This window comes from Accipiter gentilis, chromosome 5 (genome assembly GCF_929443795.1).
Source record: "Accipiter gentilis chromosome 5, bAccGen1.1, whole genome shotgun sequence".
NCBI lineage: Eukaryota > Metazoa > Chordata > Aves > Accipitriformes > Accipitridae > Astur > Astur gentilis.
This window is the reverse complement of record NC_064884.1, coordinates 10,038,730-10,049,022: the sequence shown is the minus strand read 5'-3', so window position 1 is coordinate 10,049,022 and position 10,293 is coordinate 10,038,730. Positions and strand designations below refer to the sequence as shown.

The following is a 10,293-nucleotide window of genomic DNA, read 5'->3' as shown; positions in this document are numbered from 1 at the left end:
GCCAAGGAAAGGAAACAGTCTCTGCGTGGGGCTGGAAGGGGAACATGCTGCCACGGGATGTCCCCGAGGCCAAAAGCTGAGCGAGGAAAAGGGCAGGAGGGGGGACCCCAGGCTCCCACAGGCATCCCTTGGGCTGCTAAACCCCTCGCAGAGCCACTCAGCTCCAGGACAGCCATAGGGAAATATGAGCAGGCCCCAAGCAAGCGTGGTTTGGGATGCATTGGATGGATGCGTTTGCTTCGCGTGACAAAAAACGGTAGGTCCTGCGTGGCGGGACCCCGGGAGCAGCAGGATGACACCTCACTGCTGCCTTTCCTCGCCCAAAGCCCAAGGGAGAGCATGCAAACAGCTTGCAAGCACAGCATAAAAATAAAACCCCAGAAAGGTGACTAAGCACTCTGGGTACCGAGGCATGACGCCAGAGGAGCCCGGCCCTCTGTCCCCAGCTGCGCCAAGCTCCCGCCGGGAGCTGCCCCCCACAGTTATCCAGGCACAGGACCCCAGCGTGGGATGAAGAAGCCCCCGGGTGCTGCTGATAGATGGTAGAGAGCCTTCCGTGTTCCATCTCCGTGCCGTGCCTGAGCAGAGCTGCTGCCCTCTGCAAAGCCCCCCAAGGGGCCAAGCAGCCCGGCTCCCACCTGCGACTGCCCGCCCGCAGCAGAGAGCGGAGCGGGTCCCAGGGCTGTGCCGAGGACCCCCCAGCCTGGGGTTTGCCGAGGTGGGGGGCTGGATGGGTCCCCTTGGCAGCAGGGTGCTCGCCCACGCGCGGCAGGGGCAAGCGACAGCCTGCAAGGGAGCTGGGGGAGGCTTTGAGGCACTGGGATGCTGGGCACGGGGCATCGCACCGGCAAAGGCAAAGGTGGGATCCCCGCGTGCTGACCCTGCCCCTGCCTTGCCCCCCGCACATCCCAGGGCACCCCCAAGTCCTCCCACCACCCCACCGCAGCCAGGGTCCCCAAGCAGAGCTCCCCTGTGCCCAGGGGCAGCACACGCTCCATGGGTGCTCAGGGACCCACAGTGGGACGAGGCAAAGCCCAAACCCCAACCAGCAGCCAGCACTTGCAGTTTAAATACGCAAAATTTAAAATATTCACTCTGTGAGAGCCTGGCCCAAGTAACACATGGCAGCGCGAGGAGCGCAAGGCATTGCAAAGTCTACTGCATACATATTTTCTGCAATTCACAGCTAGCAGCTAAAGTAACCAGCGTTTTAAACCGCTTGCAAAGCCTCGTCCGCAGCAGTAAATAGCACCTTACCCTGGCAGGCTGGGGGACCCCGGGGTGGAGGCAGCCCCCCGGGGCCGGAGGGGGCGCGGGGGCTCCACGTGGGGCCGGGAGAGCAAAGCTGGCATTCGTAACGGGCGCCAGGCACTCCGAGCCAAAACTCCGCCGCCGGTCTGCCCAGATCATTGGTCCAGGTCACGACAGCGGCTGCTTTCAAATTCTGTTAAACCTTAAAAAGGAAACAGGAAGCCTCTCGGCTCTTCACTTCATGCAGCTCAAGAGGCTCACACACACATGCATGCACACCCACACGCTCTCCTTCCTACCCCCGAGGCTGAAGCAATGGCAGGCAGGGCACTGCCGAGGTGGTAGACCTGTGCCCTCGGCGTGTTGTGCTCCTGGCATCAGGCTGGACCTGCAAGTATCCTAACCCCGGCTGCACGGGGAGATCCTTCCTCCAGCCCCAGGGAAGCTGCCCTTTGCACCTCCTTGCAGGGGCTTGCTTAAAGCCTGCCTTGCTGCTTCATTTTGTTTGTGGTGAAACTCATCTTCATTCTCCAGCTTGCAGAGCCACCAAGCAGCATCAGCCTCATGCCAGCAGGAGCACGGACCCCAAGGCGCCAGACTGCTGTCCCAAACTCCTCTGAACGTAGGACAAAACCCCATTTATCCAGGAGGACAGTGAGAGGCATTAGCCCAGCTTCAGTTCAGGTTTCTCAGCTTTTCACTCAAAATCCAGCATTTGCATTTTCTGCTCTTCCTCCCACAGCACACACAGGGCAAAACAAGTAAGAGAGCTAAATGGGTGCAAGTTGTTCCGTGTTTGTGGTAGGGGTTTTAGGAGGCTAGGAAACATTCATCCTCAGAAAAGTCAAGGGCAGATTGCTAGGGAAAGAAGTTTCATTCGCTTTATGAAGAGTTTAATGCTTCACATTTCTCCAGTTTAGAAGAAAACAACTTCCCCGAGCTGCAGCAAGGGAGGACATATGCGCACCCCCAAGCCTGGCACCAACCCCTGGCCCCAGGGGAAGGAATGGCCAGGACCACACAGCTAGACCTCATGGCACAAGTGGGGTTTTCTACACTTGTTAATGGCTTTATTTAATTCACATAACAAAGAAGGTACCTTTGGAGTAGGTGGTTTTTTGTTTTGTTAAACCCAATGTCTCCAGGCTGCAAGAGTCGGAGAGGCACTGCAAGGTGCTCCCTTTCCTTTCCAAAATCTCAAAGGCAAACCCTTGTCCCCAGAACTGAGACATCTCCTATGCACTCTGCGCAGGAACTTCCCTCAGGACACATCTGATTTCCTCTTGCTGTCGCCGCTGCACCCGTGAGGGTGTTGTCAGGCTCGTTCTTTTTTGCAACCCCTGTCCTGACCCAGAGCCAGCAGCAGGACGCAGGAGACCGTCACCCCCAGGTCGCTTGCCAGAGCTCGCACCTGCAGAGAAAACCCATCCGCTCGCTTCCCATCATCAAGGCAGGGACCTGTGCAACCCACAAACAGGACAGCTCAGGGGGCTGGCACCAGAGCTACAGCTCCAAAGCCTTTGAGCTCTTTGTCCATCACGTGGGTTAAAGGCTTCACCTCCCCTGAAACAAAACACTGACTTCCCTATGTGGGTGCCTAAGGAAATTGGATCAACTTCTGAACAGCTTAAAAGAAGGGGAGAGGCGTGGGATTTGTCATGGGGCCCACATGTCCTTCCTTCAGTACACCTTAAGCCACTGAAAACCTTGGTTAATTCATGTCAAATGTTCTTTTTAACAACACTTAGAAGGTTTGTAAAATTTTTTCTACTTCTGCTTTCTTCACAGTCACTCTGCTCTTGCTCTGTCCATTTGTCCCCTCCCTAAAATCCTTTGGCTCCCCCTACTTGAGGGATTGGAGAAAAAAAAAAAAGGGGGGACCAAGATCAGCGCAAGTCCCACAGAGTAAGATCAAATTTGAAACTTCAGAATAAGCAGAGTCCAACAGCTTGGGCTGGCTGCTTTTCCAGTAGTAATCATTCAACCTCTGGCTGCTTTTATTGGAGTAACTCCACCTGTTTTATGAAAAATTAAGTGCCTAGCCTGCCCAGCACAAATACGGAACCAGCCATGCTCCAAGTTCAGTGCTCTGGGGAAATACATAAGGCAGGGTAGCAGAGATGTAGGAAACACAAACGAATGCCCCATTATTTAAATTGTCTGTAACTAGTTTCGGTTCTTGCCCAGACATAACGTAACATAGTGGAGGCAGGTGTTTTCTCAGCAGCCACTGACTAATTGCAGAACAAAGATTAGAAAAGAAAAAAAAAAAAAGATGTAAACAGTGCAGTAGTGAGTATGTCACAGATGAGTCGAGCAGAGCAATTTACACTTAGAGAGTATGTACGCTTATGGAGGAGACATACAGTAGCCTTTGTGAGACAAAAAAAAAAAAAAAAAAAAAAATCGCATGAATGAGACTGAAAGATCATGCCAGTTCTTGAAAAGCATACTTGGCACAATGCAAGCAGCGTGACAGGTGGCTTGCTTTTCCTTCCAGCCTGAGACCCAAGAGGAAAAGCAAGTTTGGCGTCTTCTGGGCTGCCTATCTCCTAAAATCTGCAGTACCTCATGGAAGTAGATTAAGATACTTCACAAGCTAAGAGGTTATAAAAACAAGGAAATTGTATGGTTCCCAGCCAAGGCATTTTCAGAACTCACCACAAAAAGACATATTTATAAACAATCCTTAGTTACAAAAGTAAATTTATTATTAGTTCACTTTTACAATTTTTTTTTAATTCATTGTAACAATTTATAAATAACTCCTGGTCATAGTCACCACATGCAGGGACAAGTCTGAAGTTTGTGTTGTTTGAGAAGTTATAAAATTAAGTACGTTTTACCTGTACGTTTTCAAAAAGCATGAAACAACACACAGCTGGCTCTATTGTTCAGTAACCGCACGCAGAACAAACGTCTCAGACCTACAGCACCATGGACTGTGGATTTCTAAGTAACAGAGGAGCGAGCCTTAGTAACGCACGAACTGGCATATTCAACTGCTTGAACTTCAAAAGCAGCTCAGAGAAACTCGTGCTTCCTAAAGAGATTAAAAAAAGAAAGAAAATGAGCACGCATTGGTGTAATGCTTGCACAACAGAAGAACTGTCAGTAGAAGAAGGAGAGCCAGCCGGAATTCAGAGCGTATCTCTGGAGATGTGCTCACTGCTATTCATTTTGTTGCAATGCTGGTTAAAAAGTGAATTTTTATATTAGAATTTTAAGAAATCTCAAATTCAATTAAGATGGCAGGAACTCCCAGAATAGAGGCACATAACAGGTAGAGAGGACACAGAAAACCAAGATTTCCATAAAGGTCTTTTGACCTGAACAGATACCCAGGCACCTCACTGGAAAACATCCAAGAAAAGACACATTAGCCTGTACGCTCAGGGTGCCATCACCTGCACAGGACTCCCGGGCTGGGGGCTGTGGCCTCCGGGAAGCCTTCAGCAATGGATTCCTCTCACCACTGAGGTGGTAATGTTCCTGCCACACCCCTAAGCAAGCCACAGAGTTCCCCAAATCGAAGTCCAGCTGCATTTCTTTTGCAACCCGAGAAACCTTAGGCAAGCAGAGGAGGACTGATACATCCCCAGGTTGGGCTGATGAAGGGCAAGAGAAAAGCTGCCAAGTGAAAGGGTGCAGAATTTCCCTGGATCCTAAATCAGATTACCACTGGAAACCTAGAAGAGGTGATTGGTCTGACTAGGTGCTTATAGGAAAGAGATTTAAGGACATTCGGGATACAGCTAGCCCAACAAAAAAAATGCCTTCCCCTGTCACAGCTCACCTTATCTGGTCCTACTGCCTGCGAGAACATTGCTACATGCAGGTCAGGAAAAAGCCAAGACTTTTTTTTTTTTTTTATATAGGCTAATTCTGGCTTCTTTAGTCCTGCATAAATTTTCTACCTTTTATGTCCAGACTCGAGACAATTAACAAAGAATAAAAAAGTCAACGGAACTGCTTTCAGAGGAGACACACGCTGTCACATAATTTACAGGATATACTCCTAGTATGCAAGGCCAAACCCAGCAGCATGTGTCCACGCAAGTCCGGAGTGCTGTCCTACACTCCAGTCTTACCTTCCAAGCCTCCAGCTGCCAGCTGACCTGGCGTTGGGACAGAGTGGTAAATAAGGAAGCAAGCCAGCATGCTCAGTTGAGATTCTTCCGTGGGCTGCCCGCTTAGATAGGAATGCAGAGACACATCCCCTCCAGCTGCAACAGACAAGACACACTGTTGAAATTTTGGGAGCATTTGTGGGAGGAAACAGAAAGGCAAGACAACAGTATTTCCACAGAAAAAGCCTGCTGAAAAGTGTCTCCATCTCCCCACAGATGGTGGGCTAGGGGTTTCTTGCAAACCTTCCTTCTGCCATGGCCAACCTACACCCTGTTATCTGCTGTCACCCCCCCTCACTTTCACTCCTACCAAATTCTCCCAGTGCATTATTAGGAAAGCACGTTCCTCGGGAAACAAAACCTTCCAGGTTAACTAAACTTCCCGCCAATACAGTCAAACATAATTCTTCAGTGAATGTTTCACACCAAACTGAAAACAAGTTGTTCTATGCTAACATGCAAGTGCCTTCCCTTCAGTTATAATTTTTCAGTACTTTTGAGGCACAAGTCAACCCAGATCAGCAAGACGACAAGAACGCTGAATCACAGCTGCAGGGTTAAAGTTATCTTCTCCATACCTTGAAGCCACTGATCCAAAGTGTTATCGATAGTGCACTTCATCACAGGCAGAAATTCAGAGTTCATGAAGAGTCCTCGGTTCAGATTCCTGCTCATCCTCTCCTGGTGACTTCTGGAACTGAAAAATTCTAACACCAGCTTTATCTGCCATAGCTCAAATGTCTCGGACATTTCTCTTCTTTCTAATCTCCTCACAGCCTAGCAGAGGGGAAATACAAAGTGACAGTGACAACGTGAGCTGAAGGAGGAAAGAAACGTTGCTGTCATAAACATTAATAAGTGAATCCTAATCCCCCTGCCTTGCCAAGGACTGCCCTTCTGAGTACCTACTGAGAAAAACTGCCAGCTAATGCTTCTGGTGTAATTTCAGTTTTCATTAACTTAGATTATTTTCCAATTTGCTTTTAAAATCTCTGCTATCTCCCTGTAAGCTCACTAATATATCTTCCCTTCTGTCTTCTACAAAATAAAAAAAAAAAAAAAAAGAAAAAAAAGAAAATCACAGGCAATGAACAATACTCTTATGCCAAAGTATAACTTTAAAAAAAAAAAAAAAAAAAGGCGTTTACTCCACCTGATCTATTGCTATGTACGTGGGCAGCATCTCTGGATTTTCTTGAGTAACACACTCATAAAGAATCGAGGAGAAAAGATCCAGGATTTCCTGTTTCTGATAAAAGACACATGTTTAACAAAGCACACATGCTAGACACAATTTATTTCAGGTTCTCGCATTGCTCACATTTCCTTCCATTAAAGTTAACCCATGCACTGACATTGCATAAATTAGCAATAGCTAACAATGCTACACAGTTTGCTTTCATTCTTGGGCTTATTAAAACTAGGCATAATGCAGCTATATTTTACTCCCTCCCTTAAGTCATTTCCTGCAAAGGAATACAGTGCAAAACACGCTAACCCTTCTGCAGCAATTTTACCTAAATGCTTCAGGACACTGAACATGGCTCTCGGTATTTGCTAAATACATTCTGCAATGAATACAACTGGTGTATACAACTAACAGCAACTGTGATGTAAGCAATGGGGAAAAAACCCAAATAAACCCAACAAAAACTATAGGGTCAACACTGTTTTACACCTTTGTATTACAAAACATCCCTTAGAATATTCCCTGTCCCCACCACTTGAAGGACTGAATTCTGTTCCTCAGTTTAACATTTTTCCCACCTTTTCTTCATGCAAACAAGAAACCATGCTAGTCCACATCTAAGCATCATACCTGGCCCATGTTCACAGTTGGTTTGCAAAAATAATCAGCGAATGAAAACAAAGCAGGATCAGAAGTGAAAGCTGAAATTGCTTCTGGCTAAAAAACAGATTAAAACGCACTCTTAAAATGAACTTTTTGGTTTTACTGCACAAACATAATAGCAATTTATACCCAACCTTTCCTTCCCCAGCACACAAGTGAGAAGATTGTAACCTACCTAAAGCGTCTCATGGGCAAAACATGTCCAACACTTCTGTCTGCCCATGACAAACATACATTCACATAGCTGCTCATAGCTTAAGCTCATCACATGCCCTGTGAAAGCCACCAGACTTCCTTTCCCTCAAGCAAAGCAAGTAACTTCAGTACTCATAACCATGTGGCAGAGCTAGGTGCTGGAAATAAATTAACACAGCATGACCTGCTGTGCTTCCCTCAACCTTTCTAGAGGTAGCATTAATGGCAGGAAACCAGTATGGGAGCGATACCTTGAATGCCCGAGCTTCAGAGTTTCGGTGAGTAACAGTCTGTGCTAAGAGACTGCGCCAGCCCATCGGGTCCTCCTTGTAGGACAGCTGCCCAGCTCTCAGCTTCACATACAAGACACCACCCTTTGAAAGGATTGATCTGAAATAACAACACCAGTGCCTACTTTAAATTGATACATATGCACAATAAGGAAGACCTGTAAAGGAAACCTGAACTCCCAACAGCTCATATGAGATAATACCCCCATTTAGGCTTTGTCCTGATTATTTAAGCCCTGCCCCACTTGCGTATACATAGAAATCTTGGTATCTTCAGGGCAGGCTGCTATCAAACAGTGATGTGATGGCAGGCAATGGTGATGAAAAAGGCATGAGGCCTACTGATACAAGGAATGTAACTTCCTGAAGCCACTGCAGGTTCTTATTAGACTCTTCTAAGATGAACTCCCAGCACCAAGGAAAACCATGCAAGTTGGTATCCACAGCTTTAAAGGCATGCTGGAAGGCCCTTTCTCCATGTTAGAAAAAAAAATTAAAAAAAAATAAAATAAAATATACAAAACCCAAACAAAACCCCACTATTCCTGACCAAGCCTACAAACAGAAGTGTGCAGCAGTTCAAAGTCACACTATTGCAAAGCAGCTGCATGTTTACCTGATTTACAGTATCAGTTGTGCCATTAACTGTAGGCTCTGGGCATCCTTAAAATAACTAAATTATCTGTACTGAAACTAACTGCTTAGCATAACAACGTAGCAGCAATTCACATGTAGTAAGATAGGGAAAATTACTTCTCACACGAGCATTTATCGCCAAAACACTGCCGGCCAGGTTCCTACCATTTTAAAGGGCTGAGGACAAGATGGTGTTACATGAGAGCTGACAGATTCAAAGCATCTGGAGACCCAGAGAACAGGTAGGTCCCAAAGGCAGCAAGTTCCTCAGTCACCCACGCTGGTTTCTGCTGCAGCAGCACAGGAAGGCTCTTTTGGACAAACAAGTGCTCAAGTGTGGTAAAGGCTCAACCCAGAAGGACAAAGCTGGCTTCTGCTGCTAGTGCAGCAGATGTATCAGTATTTGGCTCATGATCTGGAGGAATCTGCGCTCTGCCTCAGTCCTGTTTGTTATCTTTGAAGGCACGGACCAACAGATGCTGCATTGCAGTGCCTAGTTTAATCTCAATAGTGGCATTTAAATTAACCAGAAAAACCATGTTACTGATCAAAGATGCAGCTGGCTGCTCCTATACTACTCACAGTGACAAGTTACACTGTAGGCTGTTAAGCACAAAGATGAGAATGATTTTACCCACAGATACTGTATTCCGGTAAGATTTCTGTTTTTCACAGTTGCCCGACGGAGAGTTAAAATGCAGTAAGCAGTACTTTGTATACTTCACGTAATATGAGAAAAATAGTATTTCACAAAGCAGTAACAGTTAGCTAACTACTGTATCAACAGTCTGGGAAACATGACATCATATCAACTCAAAACTAAACTAAAACCATGAGTTTAAGATGGTTTCTGGTACTGCTCAATCCTGCTGCCAATATCTGCGGTTTTTACTACCAGGTTTTCCCCTGCCCTGTTTTTGCATGAATTATTCACATCAATAGGTGAAACCAGCCACGCAGTTTCTTTCTTCACCCAAAAGTGCTGTCAAATGCACAACAGTGAACCGATCAAAAGCAGACTTCTTTCCAAACTGTAGGTGTTACAAGTATAGGAGATTTTAAAAAAACACAAAGCCAACCTTAAAAAAGATATTACTACAAGGTCATTATTCAGTTAAGCATTATAAAGAATACTTACTTTAGATGATTCGTTCCCTTGGTTAGATCTATTAGTAATTCCCAATACCGTGGTCCCTTCACTCTGATCTGTCAACGTAAGCATTTTTATTACTAGATATAACCAGAATCATAAAATTAAAGTTTTCTACACAAGCCTACAGTTCTTTCTGGGCCCTTACAAGAGCACGTGTCCTTTTATAGTGCTACCCGCACAGAAAACTCAGAAGGAAGAGCACATAGCTTTGTCTCTCCTACAGTGAAGCTTTCTGGTACAAGGAACTCCCTGCGACATCAGATCTTGAAAGCATTATGATCAAGACCAAAGAGAAGCACATGGGTTAATTTAACACATGCTCCACAGAGACAGAATTGTCTTTGGAGCCACTGCTATGGGACAGCATTGTCCAGAGCCTGGCTAAGGTTGGACAGGGAAATCAAAGGAAAGTCACTAAGTCTCTGTTCTTGCACTGTTTGTAGCACAAACTGGGTGATTAAATTCCTTGTTAAAATGGAGACTTCCTTTACCTGCTTCAGTAAGTGAAGCTCTGGAAGAAGCGTGGGTGCCATCAGTTCCTCGGTGGCTTCTGCATACCACTGTGTGCCCTTCAAAATGCCACCATTATTCACATATTAGTAAAGCTCATTTTCGTGTGAGAAGAAAGAAAACGTGCATCTCATTTATAACAACGCCATTGGCAGAAGTCAGTCAGTTTCTGTTCCTGAGTTCTGAGTAAATACATGACTTAGCATCGCCTTTAATGTCAGGAAACATAAACCTAAATTAAAGGTATATTTCCCACAGATAGATCAACACATAACA

At 46.2% G+C, this 10,293-nt stretch overlaps 1 protein-coding gene across 4 annotated transcripts in view; it reads right to left on the bottom strand.

The window, feature by feature from the left end:
- Nucleotides 1–3,940: 3,940 nt before the first annotated feature.
- Nucleotides 3,941–10,293, bottom strand: part of ANAPC1 (anaphase promoting complex subunit 1) — a 34,000-nt gene continuing 27,647 nt past the window's right edge. For 2 of the 4 annotated variants that reach the window (XM_049800078.1, XM_049800079.1), the window contains exons 40-47: nucleotides 9,999–10,076; nucleotides 9,493–9,560; nucleotides 7,680–7,818; nucleotides 7,201–7,287; nucleotides 6,535–6,630; nucleotides 5,960–6,158; nucleotides 5,343–5,477; nucleotides 3,941–4,294 (exon numbers count right to left, since the gene is read on the bottom strand). In XM_049800078.1, the coding sequence (XP_049656035.1) occupies nucleotides 4,179–4,294; nucleotides 5,343–5,477; nucleotides 5,960–6,158; nucleotides 6,535–6,630; nucleotides 7,201–7,287; nucleotides 7,680–7,818; nucleotides 9,493–9,560; nucleotides 9,999–10,076 (918 nt within the window). In that variant the 3' untranslated portion in view covers nucleotides 3,941–4,178. Of the gene's footprint in view, nucleotides 4,295–5,342; nucleotides 5,478–5,959; nucleotides 6,159–6,534; nucleotides 6,631–7,200; nucleotides 7,288–7,679; nucleotides 7,819–9,492; nucleotides 9,561–9,998; nucleotides 10,077–10,293 lie in introns of those variants that run through there. The other 2 variants (XM_049800080.1, XM_049800081.1) reach the window with 2 other exon arrangements.